This window comes from Cladophialophora psammophila, assembly GCF_000585535.1.
Source record: "Cladophialophora psammophila CBS 110553 chromosome Unknown aczJe-supercont1.8, whole genome shotgun sequence".
In the NCBI taxonomy this organism is placed as follows: Eukaryota; Fungi; Ascomycota; class Eurotiomycetes; order Chaetothyriales; family Herpotrichiellaceae; genus Cladophialophora; species Cladophialophora psammophila.
The window spans coordinates 1,046,405-1,068,342 of NW_006912929.1; the positions used below are offsets into that span (position 1 = coordinate 1,046,405).

At 52.4% G+C, this 21,938-nt stretch overlaps 9 protein-coding genes across 9 annotated transcripts; 6 read left to right on the top strand and 3 right to left on the bottom strand.

Annotated features, from left to right (window-relative positions):
* Nucleotides 1-195: 195 nt before the first annotated feature.
* A1O5_06013 (acyl-CoA dehydrogenase) lies at nucleotides 196-1,622 on the top strand (the record flags this gene model as incomplete). Its single annotated transcript, XM_007746609.1, has 3 exons — nucleotides 196-688; nucleotides 757-1,308; nucleotides 1,363-1,622. The coding sequence occupies 3 exons, from the start codon at nucleotides 196-198 to the stop codon at nucleotides 1,620-1,622; spliced, it is 1,305 nt and encodes a 434-aa protein (XP_007744799.1).
* A 696-nt stretch (nucleotides 1,623-2,318) lies between these two features.
* On the bottom strand, nucleotides 2,319-4,174 carry A1O5_06014 (uncharacterized protein; the record flags this gene model as incomplete). The annotated part of the gene is made up of 4 exons (XM_007746610.1): nucleotides 2,319-2,327; nucleotides 2,399-3,315; nucleotides 3,371-4,020; nucleotides 4,119-4,174. The coding sequence occupies 4 exons, from the start codon at nucleotides 4,172-4,174 to the stop codon at nucleotides 2,319-2,321; spliced, it is 1,632 nt and encodes a 543-aa protein (XP_007744800.1).
* A 346-nt stretch (nucleotides 4,175-4,520) lies between these two features.
* Nucleotides 4,521-6,194, bottom strand: A1O5_06015 (uncharacterized protein; the record flags this gene model as incomplete). Its single annotated transcript, XM_007746611.1, has 2 exons — nucleotides 4,521-5,134; nucleotides 5,183-6,194. 2 exons carry the CDS (start codon nucleotides 6,192-6,194, stop codon nucleotides 4,521-4,523), a joined length of 1,626 nt encoding a protein of 541 aa, XP_007744801.1.
* Nucleotides 6,195-6,656: 462 nt separating this feature from the next.
* On the top strand, nucleotides 6,657-8,709 carry A1O5_06016 (uncharacterized protein; the record flags this gene model as incomplete). The annotated part of the gene is made up of 5 exons (XM_007746612.1): nucleotides 6,657-7,008; nucleotides 7,060-7,314; nucleotides 7,368-7,407; nucleotides 7,465-8,174; nucleotides 8,276-8,709. The coding sequence occupies 5 exons, from the start codon at nucleotides 6,657-6,659 to the stop codon at nucleotides 8,707-8,709; spliced, it is 1,791 nt and encodes a 596-aa protein (XP_007744802.1).
* A 1,138-nt stretch (nucleotides 8,710-9,847) lies between these two features.
* A1O5_06017 (hydroxymethylglutaryl-CoA lyase) lies at nucleotides 9,848-11,698 on the top strand (the record flags this gene model as incomplete). Its single annotated transcript, XM_007746613.1, has 1 exon — nucleotides 9,848-11,698. The coding sequence occupies one exon, from the start codon at nucleotides 9,848-9,850 to the stop codon at nucleotides 11,696-11,698; it is 1,851 nt and encodes a 616-aa protein (XP_007744803.1).
* Nucleotides 11,699-12,353: 655 nt separating this feature from the next.
* A1O5_06018 (uncharacterized protein) lies at nucleotides 12,354-13,441 on the top strand (the record flags this gene model as incomplete). Its single annotated transcript, XM_007746614.1, has 2 exons — nucleotides 12,354-13,097; nucleotides 13,154-13,441. 2 exons carry the CDS (start codon nucleotides 12,354-12,356, stop codon nucleotides 13,439-13,441), a joined length of 1,032 nt encoding a protein of 343 aa, XP_007744804.1.
* Nucleotides 13,442-13,505: 64 nt separating this feature from the next.
* A1O5_06019 (uncharacterized protein) lies at nucleotides 13,506-14,231 on the bottom strand (the record flags this gene model as incomplete). The annotated part of the gene is made up of 1 exon (XM_007746615.1): nucleotides 13,506-14,231. One exon carries the CDS (start codon nucleotides 14,229-14,231, stop codon nucleotides 13,506-13,508), a length of 726 nt encoding a protein of 241 aa, XP_007744805.1.
* An 847-nt stretch (nucleotides 14,232-15,078) lies between these two features.
* A1O5_06020 (uncharacterized protein) lies at nucleotides 15,079-16,878 on the top strand (the record flags this gene model as incomplete). The annotated part of the gene is made up of 3 exons (XM_007746616.1): nucleotides 15,079-15,099; nucleotides 15,158-15,280; nucleotides 15,382-16,878. The coding sequence occupies 3 exons, from the start codon at nucleotides 15,079-15,081 to the stop codon at nucleotides 16,876-16,878; spliced, it is 1,641 nt and encodes a 546-aa protein (XP_007744806.1).
* A 1,031-nt stretch (nucleotides 16,879-17,909) lies between these two features.
* A1O5_06021 (IRE protein kinase) lies at nucleotides 17,910-21,479 on the top strand (the record flags this gene model as incomplete). The annotated part of the gene is made up of 1 exon (XM_007746617.1): nucleotides 17,910-21,479. The coding sequence occupies one exon, from the start codon at nucleotides 17,910-17,912 to the stop codon at nucleotides 21,477-21,479; it is 3,570 nt and encodes a 1,189-aa protein (XP_007744807.1).
* Between the last annotated feature and the right edge of the window lie 459 nt (nucleotides 21,480-21,938).

Consider the following 21,938-nt stretch of genomic DNA (forward strand, 5'->3'; position numbering starts at 1 on the left):
CTTATTTGGATTTCTCGCCATAGCAAAGGTAAAGGCAGAGGCAGAGGTTGGAACGAAAACAGGATTGATGCTAAGCGACTGAGTCATTCGGAACATCTCACAGAGAACAACCAGTTACCAGTGTCTGAACTTTGAACACTGAACGTTGAACGTTGGACGTTGGATTTGGACTTTTCCACTCTGAACTCTTCCACAATGGCTCCTTCAATCTCCCCAGCACCCTATGCAGACCCGCCCTGGCTCTCGCGCGACATCAGCCCATACTACAACGCGAGCCACCGGCGCCTCCAAGCCGAAGCGCGCGAATACGTCGCCACGCATATCACGCCGTTCTGCGAAGACTGGGAGCGACAAGGTTCCGTGCCCAAGGAAGTCATCCTCAATCATGCGCGGTTGGGATACATGGCCGTCTCGATGTACCCGCTTGCCGTTGCGCAAATAAAAGCCCTGGGCCAGAGGCTGCCTGGAGACGTCGAGCCGGAAGAGTGGGATGGGTTCCACGATTTGATCGTGATCGACGAGATTGCCAGGTGTGGCTACTTGGGCGTGATATGGGCGTTGAGTTGCGGAAATTCGATCGGCGCTCCGCCTTTGATAAACTTTGGGAACGATGAACAGAAGGCGAGGTTCTTGCCAGACGTGATTGCTGGCAGGTCGCGGTTTTGTCTTGGTGTGACGGAGCCCGATGGTATTCTCCCCCCCCATTCCCCCAATGCCCCCCAATGATTGAGCGTCCAGTTGCTAACTCGCACATAGCCGGGTCTGACGTGGCAGGCATCACAACGACGGCGGAGCGTCGCGGAGATGTGTACATTGTAAACGGAGCGAAGAAGTGGATCACAAACGCCATATTCGCCGACTACTGCACCGCCGCGGTACGCACAGGTGGACCAGGCCGCGCGGGAGTATCTGCTCTCATAATACCGCTCAGTTCGGCCGGTGTGAAATGCAGCAAGATCGAGAATTCGGGCGTCAACGCCAGCGGCTCCACATACATCGAGTTTGACGATGTCACGGTGCCGGCGTCGAATCTCCTTGGCAAGGAGAACCGAGGCTTCGATATCATCATGTCGAATTTCAACCATGAACGACTCTGGCTGGCATGTACATCCCTTCGCATGGCGCGAGTTTGCATCGAAGATGCTTATGCCCATGCGCTCAGAAGAGAAACTTTCGGCAAGCCCTTGATTGCGAACCAGGTGATCTCGGCTAAATTCGCGGATTTTGCCCGTGACGTCGAACCGGCATATGCATATCTGGAGTCAATTGTGTACTTGACCGAGCATGAGCGAAAGAGAAAGGCCCAAAGTCGCAACGGAGGCCGCCGCATACTGGCATCAGCCACGGCCACATCTGAGAGAGACCTCAACCTTGGAGGGATGATCGCCACTCTAAAGACCAGCGCGGGGCGAGTACTGGAGCGCGTCAACCGGGATGCGCAGCAGATAATGGGCGGAGCAGGGTATTCAAGGACCGGTAAGGGTGCTAGAATCGAGCAGATTAGTCGAGATGTTCGGGTTATGGTGGTGGGCGGAGGCAGCGACGAGATATTGAGCGACCTTGCAGTCAAGCTGGAGACAAAAGAATTACAAAGGTTGTCTCGTCCGTCGAGCAAATTGTGACTTCGATTGCCGGACGATTTGGAGCAGGAGGGAATTATCACCTGGGGCAAGGTAGAAAGACGCTTGATCGCTAAGATGTAGAACTAAAGCAAATTGTCAGTGTACCTACAATTACTTCAGTGTAGCCGTTGTCTAAGAGCTGCACCTTTCTTGAAGATTGCCCTGAGATATGGAAGCTCACAACTGACTTCAACCGAGAGTGTGTGTGAGGGAGAAGAAGGGGGGGAACTCACCTGAAGACTCATGAGACATCAAAAAGCAGCCGACGATCCGTTGGGAAACGTTGGTCGTGCAAAGCCTCGCGAGCCACCGTCTCCCATCGTTTCGGACAAAATACCACCCATATCTTCTCCCAGCATTCGAGCATAAGTTGAAGGTAGTACACCACTTGCGTTATATTGACCCGTCGGAAGATTTGTGCTGTCTGAAGCCGAAGACTCGGTCGTATTCGGTAGGAGATGGTCTATTCCGGGTAGTAGATCTGATAGAGAAGATCTAATCTCACCAGGACGTATGTTTTGAGGTAACCAAGCGTAATCAAGAAGCTGCCATAAAACGTTCCCGAGTGGTACAGTCGCTTTCTGTGCCAGGCTCACAGGATTTGTCAGGATTCTTGCTGCCCCTGAATCCAACTTGAACGACCGGAGGAGAGTTCCCTTTAAACTCAAATCAGCGCACATTCATCGCGCTATTTTATCATTGCGACTGTCACGGAGCAGTATGCCGGGCAGCAGTCAAGATAATGGTTGCAAAGGAAGGGGGGACTGATGACTTACCATGTGGCCCACATGACCCCAACGCACTGGTTCGCGTTGTAGAAAACTTAATGCAGCCTGGAGGTGTTTCTTCGAAGTCTCTGCAACTTCAGCGTCATCGCTTTTCTCGTATATGCTATGGACCACCCCCGCAGCCATTGCACAGTAGCCATAAAAGCTAGGATGACTGAGGGGCCCATAGGTTTCCAGATCATCAAGCAGCTCAAGGAGATTTGTCGCGTGCTTGCGGCATCGTTGCAGTGCCTCTTGCACAAAACTTAGAGGGACAGGTACGGTATATGTTTGGAAAAAGCGATACAATATGAATGGATGATTGAGAAGACAATTGTTGAGGTGGTAGAGGGCGTGAGAGTAGATGATGTGACTGATTTGTGATGGTGACACTGAGTCGTTGAATGAATGATGTCGATTTAGTGCCTCAGCGATTGAAGTGAAGGCACATGGTGAGTGGCTTTCGTAATATAGCAAAATGCTCTGTACCTCGTAATACTTGGACCGTGGATCCCAAAGGACATGTGTCGTATTCAACGTGCGCTTCAGGCTAAATCGTATGAAGCGGCCCAACGCCGAGGCCATGATTATAGTCATGGCGAAGGGATCTAGGTTCTGGTAATTGGAACCTGACGGATTGTCCACGACAGCGGTCAAAGTTGGCACAGGGCCGCCACTGAGTCCATCCCGGAAAAGGCCCTCATCGCATGGTAGATGGACAGTGCAGTCCTCATCGAGAAGTGAAGGAGGTCGGTTGGGGCCGACTGACATCAGAATATCGAGGAGATAGATCGACCAGAATATTCGACGCCGCTCTTCTTGTTCGTGGACGGGAAGTTGTTGGTCGGGTTCTTCGTTAAGCCGCAAGGCCTGTGCAAAGCGACACGAAAGAGCTAGTTTCACCCAGCCAATTTTCGGACGTCCGGCTTGATGCTGAGTCAATACTTGCATGGTAAGAAAAAAGGTTGTAGTCAAACTCACCTGCGAAGTCCACCACCGCCAATATGGAGAGGGACACCGCCATCCACGGCTCTAAACTGTCGGAGACTGAGAATGAATGTTCGAATATCTGCCCAAAGGATGACTGGGCATAGGCATCAATCGCTTCATCACGACGCTGCTGATAGAAATCGTGGTCGGAGAAGCGGCAGGCGGCAGCAGCAAAAGCGTACATTAAGTATTCGGGCAACAATCCGGCTTCATAATCATGGCGAAACATCTCTTCGTGGAAGAAAGAGTAAGGCTGGTTGTGACAACGTTGAAAATAGACTTCGACAAGAGAACGGAAGATTGACACATCTGGAAGAGATGAGAAATCGCGGTTCTTCCGGGCAAGTTCGTCGATATTGGGATACTGGTCCACAGGCTGATTGATTGTCGTTGGTGGCGACACGGAGGTGAATAAGCTGAAAGCGTTGTCCGCATCCAGAAAGCTCAGCCGAGACTCGAGCAAAGCGACTCTTGCAGCAAGGCTTGCATTATGCGCGGCTATACCTGAGGAGGATGGAGCTCGGCCCGTTTCGGCGAGTGGTTCAGGCGAGACATCTGCATCGCCATCCCACGTACAGCGTTGGTTGAGCCGGGCACAGAAGGCGCACACTGGTTTGTGCCCAGAGCAGCGCGTCTTTTTCCTACCAATCACTGTTAGTTGGTGTTGACGGATGCTCGAGACACCATATCGAACACATTGCCCGAAGATTGCGGGTCGGTTCCAACAGGACCATCTCACCTCCTGCAGTTGAGACACGCCTGGCGTGCTCTTTTAGCATAGCGGCTGTCGTCCATGATGAAAGATGGATACGAAAAGCTCAAAGACTAGATGTACGAAAAGAAGCGGCATCTCCAGGGGGTTGATGCAGAAGAAAGTAGGTGGGAAGTCCAGCCAAGGTTAGTGAGAAGAACTCGTGTCTAGAAATGACGTGTCATGGGCTATAAGTATTGTGTCTGACAGAAAATTATCCCCCGTATGGCACGGTGAAACATATGAGGAGCGAGGTGAGGCAAGGAGGAGGACATTGCTGCACACGAAAAAGCGTACGTCAGACAGCCTCCATTTTTTTATGGAGAGCTCCGCACTCAACTTCGCTTCCCGCATTTATCCTTTCTCCCATTTCCATTCTCATTTTCCATATCATATCCTGGCCAACGCCCGGTGTCCTGCACTTCCTTGCACTGGTGGCGCTTGCACAACTTCTAAACACATTGCAAGCACGTCACGAGTATCTCGAGGGTCAATCACTCCATCATCAAGCATGTGCGCGCTCGTCCGATACGCGCTGCTATCCCTTTGGACCTCCTTTTGCAGACGCTGCACTCTGGCTTCCACTTCCTCGGGCTTGAGCACCACTCCCTTGCTCCGGGCACTGTTGGCTTCAACCTGAGCCATCACCCCAGACAGTTGCTCAGGTCCCATAACGCTGCACCGCCCAGTTGGCCAGGTGAACAGAAAGCGTGGCCGATATGACCTCCCACACATAGCATAATTGCCTGCTCCATATGATGCCCCCAAGATGATGGAAATATGCGGAACCTTTGAACAACTAACCGCAGATACAAATTGCGCCCCCTTTTTGATGATGCCTGCATGCTCGGCCTTCGAGCCGACCATAAAGCCCGTTACGTTGTGCAGGAAGATAATTGGGGTGTTTTGTTGGTTGCACATGCGAATGAATTGCGTTCCTTTTGATGCTTCATCTGGGTTGATGATGGGTGTCTGATTGGCGATCAACCCAACAGGCATGCCTACTTCAAGTCACCACATGTTTCCGTTGGGAAGACCAGCGCAGCACTTACCCATGATGTTGGCCCATCCTGTCAACAGATTACTGCCATATTCTGGCTTGAACATGGCTAAGCGTGAATCGTCAACCAACCGAAGAACCACCTCTTTCATATCGAAAGGTTTCCGGACGTCGGGATTGACGATGGAAAATATGTCCTCGATCGGATAACGCGGAGCAAGCGGAGGACGCATTGGCTGCATTGGTCGACTCCGGGGCGATAGTGTGCTAACCCATTCACGAGCCTTCCGGACCGCATCAAATTCGTCAAAAGCAATTTGATCCGCAAGACCGGTAACAGTTCCATGAACTCGAGCCCCTCCTAGCTGCTCCGCGTCGATATTTTCGCCGGTAGCCATTTTAACTAGGGGGGGACCCGCGAGAAATACCTGCGCTTGATTTTCCACAAAGATGGTATAATCTGAGAGCCCAGGATGGTACGCGCCACCTGCTGTTGAAGAGCCGAAAACAATTGCACAGGAAGCCTGTTGATTCTGAGTTCGCAGGGCGAGATCACGGAAAATCTGTCCGCCCTTGTGGAAAACGCGAAACTGCTGCGGAAGAAAGACTCCTGCAGACTGCACAAGGGCGACGAGTGGTAGGTCGTTCTCGTTGGCGATTTCCGTCACTCTGTTTTGTTTGATCACCGTTAACTCGTTCCACGCGCCGCCGCTCTGTGTTGCAATGTGTGCAAGAACGAGGCAGATCCGGCCGCTGATGCTTCCAATGCCAGCCAAGAGACTGGCGCAGGGGCTCGAGTCCTCCAACTCGAACCCGGTAAAAGAGCCCAATTCAAGAAAGGACGAGTCGGCGTCTAACAGCAGGGATATCCTGTCTCTTGCCAGCAATTGTCCCCTCTTCTCATGTCTGTCGGTAGACTGGGAACTGCCTTCGGACGTGGTCCTTCTCAGATTTTGGGAGAACTCTTCCATTACCGGCTTCCATGCGTCTCGATTTGATCTATACGGGTCTCTAGTCACGTCAAGAAGCGACTCGACCACAGGGAAACAAGCTGTTTGCGACATATTGAAAAAAGCGTTTGAGATAGAGAGTAGCTGATCCAGACAGAGCGATACCTGGTGAAACGATTTTCGGGCTTTCAATGTGATGGGGAGTCTGCCAGTTGAACCGGAATTACGAGGTACATTCATGGAAACAATGACGGTTAGGCCGAGGCTGCCCCGGTTGGACGGTGGGGCGGGCACTGAGCACAACCCCTGCAAGGCGGCCCGCCATGGCGGAACCGGCTCCACATCTACATCGACTCGCAACGGGGATGCTGAATACCGTGGTGCTGACAATACTAATTCCTCTTATGGTGTCGTTCTTAGTTGCCGGTTTCGTGACAGTTCTCACTCATATACTGGGTCTGCAGCAACATCACTAGGGCTATTACCGGGACTCTGCGAGGCCGCATACAGTACATAATGGCAAGCACAGATCTTGCAACCCGTCCGACAGAACCAACAAAAACAATAACAACAACAATGTCGTCAGCAGCCTCTTTGGTTTCAGGCCCACGAACGCCGCCTTTATTGGAAGAGACATTGGGAGAATTTATGCAGCGGCAGGCTGCGCGATACGGAGACCACACAGCAGCCACCTTCTCCTGGCAACGTCACAAACTCTCGTACAATGACCTCGCAAGCCGGAGCGAAGCAGTCGCAAAGTCGATGTTGGCCAGAGGGTTGAGGCACGGAGACAGCATTGCAATCATGGCTGGAAATTGCTACCAGTACCTCGAGACCTTCATCGCCGCCGCTCGGATTGGCTGCCCTTTCGTCGTCTTGAACAATACATATACTCCCAAAGAGCTGGTCTCTGCACTGAGAGTAACTTGTGAGCCTTCTTACCGAACTCTTCACAAGGCTGGTCTGACTCGAAATACAGCTTGTAAACTTCTTTTTGTCGCTTCAAAGATCCGCCTGAAGGACCTGTCTACGCATGTCGAAGCGGTGGCCAAGGAGCTGAGCACCTTACCCTGCGTATCCTTGTCAACTGGTGATAGTGCAACGCACAACTCATTAAGGCTGTGCGCATATTCGTCTTTCGTGTATGAAGGCCGGAATATCAACACGGCAACGTTGAAGCAAGCAGAGACCCGTATTCGCTGTGACGATGTTGTGAACCTTCAATTTACTTCTGGTAGGTCAACCTCTCTCCCGTGCGTTGATGTACACCCATGCTGACTTGAATAGGAACCACTGGCGTCCCGAAAGCAGCCATGTTAACTCACAAGTAATCAAACCTCCTACTCTGGTTGAGACCACTTGCCCCTGCTAACGAACTGTTCAGGAATCTGATCAACAACGCCCGCTTCGTTGGAATGACCATGAAATTGAACCACTCGGACATCATCTGTTGCCCACCTCCACTGTTTCACTGTTTCGGCCTTGTGATGGGTTTCTTGGGGGCTTTCACTCATGGCTCCACAGTTGTCTTCCCATGCGACCAGTTCGATGCCGACTCTGTCCTCGATGCACTCTATGAGGAGAAATGCACCGCGCTCCTCGGCGTGCCAACTATGTTCATCGCGGAAATTGAAGCCAATAAAGCAAAACGATACAAAATCTCGTCGGTAAAGACAGGGCTTGTTGCAGGGTCATCGGTTCCGCCGGCGTTGGTGAAGCAGTTAGACCGAGAGTTTGGGATCAAGGGAATGCTTATCCCATATGGCATGACCGAGACGAGCCCAGTAACGTTCATCACTTCGTTTGATGACACGGAAGAAAGACGAACCAAGACGGTTGGGAGAGTGCTACCACATACGATGGCCAAAATTGTCGACCGCGCCGGGAATATAGTCCCGCGCGGCGTGCGAGGCGAGCTCTGTGTTAGTGGATACGCTTTGCAGAAAGGATACTACAATAATCCAGCAAAGACGGAAGAGGCAATGAGACGGGATGAGAACGGCATTCTGTGGATGTATACTGGTGATGAGTGCGTCATTGACGAAGATGGCTATTGTTCTGTGACTGGGCGGATCAAGGATATTATCATTCGTGGTAAGTTACTGGTCCAACACGCCCATTTACTTTTGATCCTACCCCCCTCTCTGCAATGGCCTCTTGTATGACAATTACTGACTGCTCGGGGCATTTACAAGGCGGCGAAAACATCTTCCCCAGCGAAATCGAAACGCGCCTGGCCGACCACCCCTCGGTCGCCGAGGCCAGCTGCGTCGCCATCAAAGACGAGAGATACGGCGAGGTTGTCGGCGCGTTTCTCCGCGAGCATCCGCGACCGGGCTGCCTCGACCTGGACCTCAAGGAGGAGAACAGGACAACGCGGCTCATGAGGCCGAGTTGGAAGGAAATCAACAACTGGGTGCGCAAGTCTTTGGGCAGCCATAAGGCGCCCAGGTACGTTTTCTGGATCGGGGACGAGGGTGTGGGAAACGAGTTTCCCAAGACCGGCAGTGGAAAGATCATGAAACACGTCCTTAGGGATGTTGGGGAGAGGCTTGTCAAGATGGGCAAGGGTGTGGCGGAAGAGAAAGCGCCAGGGGAGAAGGCAGCAGTGGTGAGAGCTAAGCTGTGAATCAGTGAGTGTCATGGTGGACAACATCAGCGTCGGTGTATAGGATGAGAGATGAATAGAAATAGACAGTCCTAGCACATGAATGGCTGGCTCGACTCTGTTCTGCCTCCAGCATATTCCAGAGTCGCTATGCTGTGCCCAGGAGCCACGTTCGTCCATTATCACAACATGGCCGAAGCCTGCTTACGGTACGAGTACATCAACTAACAAGTACACCATGGCACGACACGGGGACAACTACTACTATTGCGTTAGTGACGTTTCTTCTCGATCTTACTTAAGCACATCAGCCACCTTGGCACCAGGGAGAGTTGGAAGTGTCGAATGGAGTAAGTGGTCTAACCGCACTAAGCCACGAAGAAAAGGGGGGTGATGAGCATAGATCGGGAGGAGTAAGACGGGGGTTACATACAACCATACCCCGACACATAGATAGGGAGAGTTGGACGAGGGGCCTTGGGTATCTTTCTCCGTGGTATGCACCGCGTACCTAGGAATACGAAGGACGTACCAACGTAGTAGTAAGCGAGACGGAGTACATAGTATACGACAAAAATGAGAAGGTAGTTAGTGGGTAGTATCACAGGAGTAAGTAGTAGGTATTCGCAGGGGGTAAGAGCCTCGGCCCTGTAGCCCGCAACCTGGCTTTGCATTGGCACGGACCTGGACCGTTGTCTACTGGCACAGTACAAGTACATGCAGTACCATGTATTATGGTGCCCTTTACCCGTCTCGCCGTGTCTCGTACCCGGGCCAGTGCTGCCGGGCCCACTCTCGACTCTGCGAACGGGCAACGCACAGAAATCCGAGCCAGCAAGGCTCCGAGGTTATTTTTGGCCAGGGAAGGAAAATTGGGCTCGGACTTTCGAGGGGGCGGGGGAATGATTCGCAGGCGATCAATGCACCCCCCTTCGGCTTCTGCACAGGTGAAAAGCAATAATTCGGAAAGGTGACGTGAACGTATGTACGCTACTTATACAATAGGTAACGTCTAATGAGTCTCTGGCGCGTGTCTTCTTCTCGTTGCCGTGCCAGTGATTGCAAAAGGTCGGCTTCGATATATTATAGCGCGTCACGATGGAGGTTTGTCCCTTCGCCTCCTAGCTCATTCGGGGGAAATAATACATTTGCAATAAGCATGGCTCGAGGCATTTCTCACGTCGGTGGGAGGAGGAGGGACGTCCGCATCGTCGAGGTGGGACCTCGCGACGGGCTTCAAAACATCAAGACGACTATCCCGACGGCGACGAAGCTGGAGCTGATCGCCCGTCTGCGCGACACGGGGCTGGAGACGATAGAGATCACGTCCGTTGTCTCACCGCGCGCTATCCCGCAGTTAGCCGACTGTCGACAAGTTCTCGCAAATCAAACAATCAAGACTCTGTTACCCGATGACAATCTTCGACTTCCCGTCTTAATTCCCAACCTGAAGGGGTTGCAGATTGCCATGGAAAACTCAGTGCGAGAGGTAGCGGTGTTTGTGAGCGCCAGTGAGGGATTCAGCCGAGCCAACATCAATGCGACTGTTGACGAGGGGTTGGCAAGGGCGAGACAAGTGGCCCAGAAAGCAACCGCTGCTGGTCTGGCGGTTAGGGGATATATCTCGTGTATCTTTGCAGACCCATTCGACGGGCCCACTCCACAGGCAGCTGTGCTCAAAGCTGTGCGCGAACTGTTGGATATGGGATGCTATGAAGTCAGTCTGGGCGATACACTCGGCATTGGCACAGCGGCCGACGTCAGGAGCTTGCTCCTGTACCTTGAGAATAACGGGATTTCTGCGTTCCAACTTGCGGGGCATTTTCACGACACATATGGCCAAGCAGTCGGCAACGTCTGGCAGGCTTATCAGTGTGGTCTGCGAGTATTCGACAGCAGCGTTGGTGGATTGGGAGGCTGCCCGTTTGCGCCCGGAGCGAAGGGAAACGCTGCCACCGAAGATTTAGTGTTCCTGTTCCAGCAGGCTGGGCTTGAGACAGGTGTTGACCTTCCGAAGCTTGTGGAGGTTGGGAATTGGATTTCGGACCAGCTCAAGAAACCAAATGAAAGCCGTGCTGGGGTTGCTCTGACAGCCAAACACGCCCTCCTTCATTCTAAAAGTACGATACAGCAAAAGAGTGAAGTTGACCCTGGACTCTCATGGACGTTGGTCAGTGAGACAGAGAGCATCAGAGTATATCGCTTCGGAGTCAATCTCAAAGTGGTTCTCAATCAGCCAAAGAAGGGTAACGCCCTGACCACCGCAATGATCGGCGATTTAACAGAGCTTTTCCGCAGCGCGCGAGGCAATCGCACAATTTCTCGCATAGTCATCACGGCCGAAGGAAAATACTTCTGTGCCGGTATGGACCTTGGAAAAGGGACCTCGCCGGTTGCACAGTCGAGCGAAGTCAGTGATGCACAATATGGGCGGCTCACGCAGCTATTCGAGGCGATTGACAAGGCACCTCAGGTGACAATAGCCGGCATCAACGGATCAGCTTTCGGTGGTGGAGTTGGACTCGCCTTTGCGTGCGACATCAGGATCGCAGCCAAATCTGCCACGTTTACTCTGAGCGAGGCCAAACTAGGGTTGTGTCCAGCAACGATCTCGACATATGTGATCAGAGAGTGTGGATTTGCTTTCACCCGAGAGGCCATGCTCTCTGCCAGGGCGATCCCAATGGATGAGTTCCGGTCCTTGGGTTTGATCACTAAGGTTGTGGACGAGCCTGGGCAGCTGCCGTCAGAATTGGATCGGTACTTGATTCGCCTGAAGGTAGCTGGGCCTGAAGCATCAACTATGTGCAAAGAACTGATCCAGCTGGGTTGGGCCCAGGCCGGAAGCGAGCAGCAAGCAAAAGGGATTAAGCAGCTCTTCGACAAGATGATGCGCCCCGATGGAGAAGCAGCAATTGGGCTGAGAGCGTTTCAAGCCACGAAGAAGGCACTTGACTGGGATGAAATTACACTGGCGCGATCGGCTGCTGCTGCGAAGCCCAAGTTGTAGATCGAGTGTCACGGCGGTAGTGATTGATGAATTTTTCATGTGCAAGTACCGGGTAGACAACCCAAAAAAAACCCAAGAAAGCTGACTTGCGGTAGCTTCGCTCCACATTGCCTATACTCCGCACCAATAATACTGTGGAGCATTCAACGTCAGTCGCCTGGCAAAAGACGCGGCATTCCATTACGAGGTACTCCGCACCATCCCGTGTTACCTTGCACTTCGCGGGTGCTTAAGCGGTGCCTAGTCCCAACTCAGCCACTCCGGTATGGTGTTCTTGGGTGTTGTGTGGTTGGTGAAGCGTTGTGTGACACTGGAGCACCTCCGAGTCGACCTGCATATGGACATGTGAAAGAAGGAAAAAAACAACAACAGAATATTCCCTACCATCAGCTCAGCTCGTGTGCTGCCACTACAACAGCGGACTTGACGCCTCCACACCGCATCACTCTGGTCTGCTCATCCTAGCTCTCTTTGTCTGAGGCTGACATCCTCCCACTCACCGTCATGATTGAAATAATACTTCGACTCTCCATTTCGCATTGACCGTAGCACCAGTCCCGCTCTATTGAACTGCTGCCTACATATCCTCACCCTCAATTCGTGTTCCTTGTCCCTGCCACCGCCTTCCAAGGCACGAGACTTCTTTCTCGTCACCATGGAAATGCCTCAAGTCTACCGACCCGTCCCTCGACGAGCTTTTGAGATCACCCCATCCTCGACCGACTCGTCGCACCCTCCATCACCGGCTGAGAATACCAACCCCGAACTGCTCACGGCCCAGAAGCCTGACCTTCCTCCGAGTCGTACCCGATCAATCCTCAACTTGACTTCATCAACTTTGCTTGGGATTTACTCTCCGCTCACCTCAGATGGAACCCGGGATGAAATATCTACGCCCTGGGGCACTGGGGCACAGACACCCAGCAAAAGACCGAGCGTAGACGACTACAGCTACGAATCAGCAAGTGCCCCGTTGACTTGGAACGGAGAAGCCACAAAACCTCGCCCTAAAGTTAAGAGAACAGGGTTCCGCCGTTATCTCGTGCCTCTGCTTTTGCAGAACTCACTGTTATTCGGATGCGGAATTGGCTATGGGACAATCATTACACATCTCCACAGGACTCAACGCATAACGCCGGTGCCAGTGCCTGATATTGACCGGAGTTCTTTGTACTATCAGGTCTCTTGGGGCATCTTTGGCATCCTGCTCGGGAATGCGCTGCCACTAGTCGATTCCTTCTGGGAGAGGTTCGTGCCTTCTGACGCGAAGTCCGCTAAGACTACGTCGCTTCAACCTGAAGGAGCCACTTCTGGCTCGTCCTCCGATAGTGGATTGGGCCCATTGTGGTACTCTGCCGTTCGAAGCATGGGGGCATTCGTTGGTATTGCATTTGCAGTGGTGAGCCATCGTGCCCTCCTCCCATCATCGATAGCACATACTAACTATTGTGTCAGCGACGGATTCCCTGGCAGTCGACGCTACAGGTCGCTTTGACCTTGGCTCTGGCAAACCCTGTCTTGTGGTATCTTATTGACCGATCCCTGCCCGGCTTTGCCTTCTCAGCAGCCGTAGGCATCATCGGCACTTTGGTGATGTTGGTAGTGGATCCAGACTTTGTGCCAGTTCCAGAGATACACCAGCCAATGGCATCTGAAAAATTTGGTGTCTATACTTGGTTGGCAAGTATACTCTTTTGCACATGCCTTTGCTTCGGGGCGATCGGAAGGAGGTTGCGATTGTGACCGATGACGGCCCTTAACAGTAACTGTTATTTCAAAAAAAAATAAATACAATTTTTAATGCTCTTCAAAAAGCTCGATTGATACCTGTCCATCCAGGGTTCTCGAGATATGACTTGTAGAGGTTATTCGGCCATGAAGCAGCCGGGGCCTTTGCTGGGTTCTGAACAGCTTGATGAACGACAGCGTCCCCCAAAATCTTCTCAATCTCCAATCGCGGAAGTTTGGCCTCGATGACTTCAGCATAGGCCGCCGCGCCCAAGGAAGACCGGGTTGCCGGACGAAAGTCAATCAGGACGCCCAACCTCACCAGCCTAGCCAATGGAGTGATGCGTTCTGCGATGCCAGGCGAGGTGTGTAAAGCAACCGCCGTCCAAACTTCATGCACCTCCGCTTCCGACTTTCCCTGCCTGCGTAGGAACTCCGCGGCAGCATCAGCGCCCTCGACCTCGAATCGTTGCGGGCCATTGTGCGCCTGGGTGGCACCCAGGTCATGGCATATGCATGCCACGAACAAGAGTTCACTATCCGCCCACTCACTCTTCTCGCACTCAGCCAACCATTTCGCAAACAGGTAGACCCGCAGAGAGTGATGCACAATCGACAGCGGCAGGGCGGTGGACGTCACCAGGTCGAACGCAGAGACGCAAAGGGTGGAGCTAGGGACGAAAGCTCGCAACGATTGTGATCCCTTTGCTGCGTCGCTCTCAGAGGAATGCGAGTGTGAGAGGGTGGTTTCAGGTGTCACGGCTAGGGAGGCATCTGTGCCGGGCGCGGCGGAATGGCCACACATTGGCTGCTTGGTCGAAGGAGGGTGGCACGAGCGCGCTCGAAGTGACAGTGGGAATGTTGCGTGTTGACGTAGTCGGTGTTTATCACACACCCTCGACACCCGTCAGATGTTTGTTTTGATATGCAAAATTCTTGATGGAGGATGATGGGATGACACACAACAAGCAGTGTTTTCGTTGGGGATAAGCCAGTGAGCCCCAGGTGTTCGTGACCATGGTGCGCTCGGTGATGTTGGTTTGCAGCAGTAAGACCAGATGACCACTGAACGCGCTTGTGCGAGACGTGAATGGTCAGGCGCGACGCGGCTGGCGGGACGAGGGAGGTCCAGGGAGGTCTCAAACCTGGGCTTGCCAGTTGCTTGCTGGGGCCACCGATTAGGCTCACTAGGCTTGGATTCCCCCTGGATTAAATCATCATGGGCGTATGATAGGCGTCGAGAGGGGGGGCAATGGCGTGCGACTAGGGGTAAAGCGGTAAGGCCCGAAGCCACTAGACCTGCTTCAGGTGACGGATGTTGGCTCCAAATATAAAAAAAATTGAGCCAAGCGAAGGGGCCGCACCCGCGATCAACAAGAGGAATTCATGGTGCGGACGCCCTCAGCGCCCTGCTTTGGCCCTGTTGCGACGCCCTTGCCCTTGCGCATGTTCTGCCCCTCTGACGCTGAGCAGACTCCCTGACACTCACTATTTGACGCCCTTCACTCGTCGCCGTTCCCGCTCGAGAGCTGGCTCTTGTGCGACCTCGAACTGTTGCTGCCCAACCGGCCCGCTCCTTCAACACACTCGTTGTTCGTTGACTCGCAGCCTGAAATTTTGTCATTCTCACCATTCACGCAAAAACACGCAAGATGGTTTCTTTTCAATGCGAGGTCAGCACTATGCGTGGCAGATCATCACCCTCACGGGTTCTAACAATCCCATTTACAGGCATGTGGCGACATCCTGACCAAGAAGAAGCTCGATCCACACCGCAACCAATGTCGGGGCGCGATGTTTACCTGTATTGACTGCATGACGACTTTTCAAGGCACGAGCTACAGAGCCCATACAGTATGTGAGCCCACAGACTCAGTCGCCTTATAGCAGGGAACTCCTTTCTACACCTTGCGCCCGACTGCGTAGAGAACTTTGGCACTGACGCCAACCAACAGTCATGTATTACCGAAGATCAGAAATACCAGGGCGCTTTATATCGCGAGAAGCCTTCCAAGGCTGCAAAGAGAAAATCTGTCTCGATTGTCGAGCCAGAGAACGAAAAGGCTCTCGTCCCTCGTCCAGCATACGTTGAAGACGATCTGGATACAGATGCCCCTCCACACGTCCCTACTCCTCCTCCCGCTGTGCCGGACTCGAATCGTGATAGTGTCTTTGATTATATGGTTGACGAAGGTAGCCGAACCGGCACACCCCAGATAAGTTTTACCAAGGAGAAAGAAGAAATGTCTATGAAGCACAGTGCCCCGTCAATCTTCTCCAGCAGTCGGCCGTCCAGTCAGAATGGGTACCACAACGCAGAGGAGGAGCAGCAGCATAGCAAGGAGTACGAAGAAAACGGTTATACTTGGGGTGCCGCACCGGTCAAGCCTCGAGGGGTATTAGATATGAACAACAGTACATTGTCGCTCGAATTTATGACACCAGCAGCAAAGGAGGTGAAATCCAAATTAGACAAGAAAGAGAGGCCACGCGCACATAGTCGGACAAACAGCGGCAGCGAGAAGAAACGGAAACGAGCTACGGAAGATCAAGTCCACGAACTGGAAGGAGACACCCTGATGGCTGACGCGGTAAAGGTGGATACGCCAGTGATTGTGCACTCAGGACTCACTGGTGGGCTAAGCCGCATGATGACTCAAGATGATTCGTACCCGTTCCGTCGGTCTCCCGATCTCGACGACAACCGCGTGGTGGTCCAGAAGGCGCGCACGACTCGTCGAAGTCTCAAACCGGAAGACCCCACGTCCCCTTTAAAACGTACTCGACATACCAAGGAGGATTCCAACGGACTTGGCATCTCGATTAAAGGTCGAGCGGTTAGAGCCCTTTCAATGGTTGGTGGAGCACTTCTTCCCGGCCAGGTCGAGAGCCAAATGTCCAACAACAAGACGCGGAGGAGGGCCAGCTCTTCGGACCATGGGAATAGCCTTACTCGGATCCGAGATGGTGAGAAGCGGGAGAGGAAGAAGCACAAAGTCCATCGACATAATGGTACTTCATCAGCCAATGTTCGGCATGAGCACCGTTCGCGCCACCGGTACAGTGACGATTCGCCCTCCCGTTCACCAGGTGAAGGCACCACACGAAAACTTAAAGCAATCGAGTACCGCAAACACGACGACTCGGCGTCGGACACAGACTCGGACCCAATGCATCAGAATAGTAATGGCGCAGACAAACGCAAAAGCTCCAATGGTGCAATGGTCGTGTTCGGAGCCGAGGAGAAGACAAAGCGTGCTTGCCGCAGTTTCCTCGCCAATGCACCGGGCCTAGACAACGATAAAGGATATTCCATCCACAAGATGCTCAAGCGGTGGCACAAGCATAACGACGTCCGAAGCAGCACTTCGAAGATGGATGAGGAACAAGACCTGTGGAGGGCTTTGAGGATAAAACGAAATGAGAGAGGGGAGTTTGTGGTGATTTTCTGAGAGCGACGCGGCACTCTTCTTTCTTGAATGTCTTGCTATTGACGGCATACACGATGTAGTAATTGGCCCGGTGCTCGCACTTACACTCTTCTCCTGGGTTACCTCCGAAGTCTCATGTCGCGGATGGGAGGGAGATTGGGATTTAATGACTGTATAAAATTGGCATGATGGAGAAGCCATCCTTGTTGTCGTTTTTAGCGGCTGGTCGGAAATGATAGCATAGAACAAGAATTTTATATCGAGACTGAAAGTTTGGTAGAACATCAGGAATGTACATGCAGAATGATAGTGCTCTTGGGTTATGCAGAATATTGGTTCATGTAGAGGATAAGGGCGAGGAACAAGACCATCGCATTCGTCTTCAACGGAAGTTCTCTTCTTAAAGCTTCGACAGCAGTTACGAAGCAAGTCACCACACCGACTTATCGACGTCAATGATATGCGGCTCTCAGGAGAAGTAAGGAGGATTTGTTCGACGTCGATGGGGAATGGCTTCAGCCTGAAACACCTGCATCGGATCCATTGAGGCTGTTTTTGGTTTAGATCGTCTGTGGAACGTGGAACGAGGCGGAGAGCGAAAGACAGAGAACCCAATGGTTCATTGGCCACCACCAGGCACACAGGCGTTAAGGCCAGTGGGCTTGATACGGGCATTGGGCATTGAATTGGGGGCTACTGGCACCCAAGTGGCCATTGGCTGGTGACTTTCTAGGCCCTTCACTGACCTACAAAGGTCACCTGGGTGCCCTTACAAGGGCCATACCTAGGTAATAAGGGCACACCCTGTCTTTCCGTATGGGGCTGGCTGGGCTGCCCAGTGCCAGGACTTCGCTTTGTTGTTCTACCAAGCACATTCGTAAGCTTACCGACACACTCCCACTTCTCACCTTTGCAACACTCACTCCATCACCACCAACGCTCGTCTCTCCTTATTTTATCTCAATACTCAACTATCACACACCATGTCGCCCATGATATAAATCTAGTCCACCGTCATCTTCTAACAGCACTGGAGTCCCTTGTCCTCGACCATGGCCAAACCTCCGCTTCGGCCGCCAAAGGGCCGACGTGGAGGATCAAAACCAAAAACAATGTTGACTTGGGCCATCCTCCTCCTTCTCATAGCCTCAGCTCACCCTCAATCCCTCCCGCTGTCCGATGCCCCTCAGAGATTGGTGGCCTCGACCCAGAGCCTGCCCTCCGAGTCAAGTCGACCGTCTGCTCAAGCTGGCCGCAGTCCAGTAGAGATCCCGCTTCTCAAGAACGACATCACCACTGTTAAATTTCGAAGCACCGATGAAAACCCCGAAAACCACAAGCTCCGTGCCTTGGCTCCAGCCCACGACTCCCTGAGTAATGGTGCTGTCAGAGCACCTCTTGCACAGTCTGATGAGTCCTTTTCTCAGGGACTCTCTGCGCTTTCCTCAGCGCGGCTGCTGCAAGATTGGGAGGTGGAGAACATTGTGCTACTCGCCACTATTGACGGCACCATACATGCCCGTGACAGGAAGACGGGCAATGAAAGATGGTCACTGGGCATCCCAAACAGTCCCATGATCCAAGCCATTCACCACAAACTGAATCGCAGTGACTCGGAAGTCGACGGCTCTCGATATGAAGACGACTACATGTTCATTGTCGAACCTAGTAAAGATGGCAACCTCTATATTCACCATCGAGATCCCAGAATAGGTCTACAGCGACTGGGCATTACCGTCAGATCCCTTGCCGCCGAGACGCCTCAATTTGTGGATGATCCACCCCTTGTGACGATTTCCTCGCAGGAGACAACGGCATATGTTGTAGACGCAGCTACCGGCAATATTCTACAGCAATTTGACAAGTACCGTGGCTTCTCCAGCGACGACCAAGGCCGCAGTTGCAGGCGACTGAGTGGTTTCGAATTGGATGACCCTGCATGTGATCCTATTGGGACTATCAATCTAGGAAGGGTTGAGTACACCATTGAAATATCTCACAAGATCACAACTCAACCCCTTTGTACGATCAAGTTTGCCGAATGGGTTCCAAACAAGGGGGACAGCGACCTACAAGACCAATACGTCACTCCCTTGGACAATTACCATATTCAAAGCTACTACAACGGCCGAATCATCGGCATCGACAGCACTGCCGACTCTGGCAAGGTTCCCCGGTTCACCCACATGTTCGAAACTCCCGTAGCCCGAGTGTTTGACGTTGTTCGCCCCTTGGACAATCGCGATGAATCTGCCAAGTTAGTCTTACTAGCACGACCGACGGATTCGCCTCTGCTTTCTTCTGAAATCTGGAGGAACGAAATGCAGCGAGCTGAGAGGGTTTTTGTGAACAAAACCGAAACAGGGGTGTGGTATGCCATGTCCGAGTTGTCGTACCCAGGTGTCACCAGCGGTGCTTCGCCTGCAAGCTCAAACTGGAACTATGACAGTCAGCCGTTGGATTTTGACGGCAACCTGGAAGAAATTGTCGGAGTCCACGTACTTTCCACGGAGCAGAACCTCACGCCCCTCAGGCTGACGATCTCTGGCCCTCCACCAACAACCGACTTAGCCGAGGAGGCAGAGAAGGCAATGGCAGCCTTGGAGGCCAAGATGCCCCCTTCGTTGATACCTGTCATCAATCACCCTTTGCTATCCGTCTTCAATATCATCTGCGCCAGCATCATTTTGTTCGTGATCGGATTGCAGATGAGGATACCAATTATGTTAAAGATGCAACACCTCCTTCGAAAGGCTGGCGTGGAGGTCGCAGTGGAGAAGAATCGGACTCCTTCGTCTCCTGCTCCTGCTTCAGCAAACTCAGACAAGCAAGAAGGACCAGTAGCTGAGGTTACAGCGGACAAAGATGCCACTGAAGTTGTCTCGGAAGTCTTGGAGGACGCAATCAAAACACCTCTTAGGAGCCGTGCTCAGAGCGCAGTAGTCTCGGTTGCCAGTCCTGCCAAGACTGTCAAAGTGTTTGATCCCAATGATGACAGTTCAGAAGGCGAGTCAGAAGATGAGAAGAACAAGGAAGACTCTAACTCTAACGAAACCGCCGAGAATGGCGCACAGCCTCGCCGTCGACATGCAAAACGTGGGAAGCGAGGTGGAAAGAGGAACAAAAAGGGCAAGAAGACCATGGACCCAGAAGCTATGGATGAGAAGGAACAACTTGTCGCAGAAACTCCCACAAAGGACGGCCTTCTCCAGGTTGGCAAGCTCAGAATTGACACCAGGGAAGATCGATGTCTAGGCCGTGGAAGCAATGGCACAGCAGTGTTTCCTGGTTCATTGGATGGCAGAGAAGTCGCAGTCAAGCGTTTGATCCGGTCATCGAATAGCCTGGCTGCCAAAGAGATCAAGCATTTGTTGTCCAGTGACGAGAATCCGCATGTCATCCGGTACTTTGGGAAGGAAGAGTCACAACATTTCACCTACATTGCACTCGAACGCTTCACCACGTCTCTGGATCAGTTCATCGAACGTCCCCTCCAATATCCCGAACTGGTGAAGCTGCCTGAAGGATTTGATATCAAGGATACTCTCCGTCAAATTACGGACGGTGTTCAGCATCTTCATTCACTCAAGTTGGTACATCGAGACATCAAGCCTCAGAATGTCCTGGTCAAGGCTGTGAAAAGCAATCGCCCCACCAATGGGCTGCCGAAACTGCAGTTTGTCATTTCCGACTTTGGGTTGTGCAAGCCCCTCGAGGAAGGGCCTGAATCAACCTTCGCTCCAACTGCCAATCATACAGCCGCCGGCACTACAGGTTGGAGGGCGCCAGAGTTGCTGGTCGGCTCCAGATCGGCCGTTGCTGCACCAAATTCTAGCTCGAATACCACTTCCAGATCGACTACTCACTCTAGTGACGGTGCTGTCATTGATCGTCCATCAGGCCGACGGGCAACCAAGGCCATCGACATTTTCTCCTTGGGTTGTGTCTTCTACTATGTCATGACTCAAGGTCGTCATCCCTTTGATGTTGGGGGCACCAGTCTTGGCCGAGACTTAAACATCAAAGAGAACAAGTTCAGCACAGAAGACTTACGCCTGCATGAGTACCAATTCGACGCCGACGACCTTATCATGCAGATGCTTAAACATGATCCCAAAGATCGTCCTGACACGACACAGATACTTCGTCATCCCTACTTCTGGGACGTGGCTGACAAGCTAGAATTCCTCTGCGACGTTTCGGATTGCTACGAGCGGGAAAAGAATTCAATCAACAACATTTTCGACGAGACCGTGATGCGCACACCCGCCGAAAAGAAATCTCTTGCCGAACTTGCCGCGCTGGAATCCCTTGCGCCCAATGTCATCGGGCCATCTAAGGATTGGCTCCGCGCTCTTCCCAAGACGTTTCTCACAGAAATGGGGAAACAGCGCAAGTACAGTGGTTCGAAAATGATTGACTTGTTGAGAGTCATCCGGAATAAGAAGAACCACTTCCATGACTTGCCGCAGGATGTGAAGGAGCAGATGCTGGGCGGTAGCGTGAAGGGGTACTATGAATTCTGGGCAAAGAGGTTCCCGAGCCTGTTGATTAACTGTCATTGTCTCATTTTGGAACGGGGTTTGATCGAGCGATTCAGGATGGAGAGGTGGTTTGAGTGAGAGTGGATGCGGATATGGTGAATTTGAGACAGGATATAATTACACACAATGCAGATTTCTCGAGATTTCAAGTTAAGGACTTTGCTCGTGGTTTTGTTCGATTTTCTTATCTTATTCTAGCATCTATCGATCCCGACCTTTTTGTTTCCGAGCACCGGGTCAAGGAAGAGTAGATTCTCGCGATGTACATGCCCATCTATGAGTACAGGAGAGAGTGCCTAGGGGAGTAAGTAACCACTGCAGAGGGTGCTTCGATACCTATGCAGCGTATTTATGGGTCACGAACACAGCGGCCTTGACCCCGGCCTCCTCTGCTTCTGCCCTGCATGTATGTATCATGGACATGAACGAAGTCACCGCACTGGCTCTCTCTCTCCTTGGACACCGTGCATGCCTGCATGAATCCCCTCACCTCGCCCTCCGTCCAGAACCTTTCAGATCAGGATCGGGCGTCGTGCT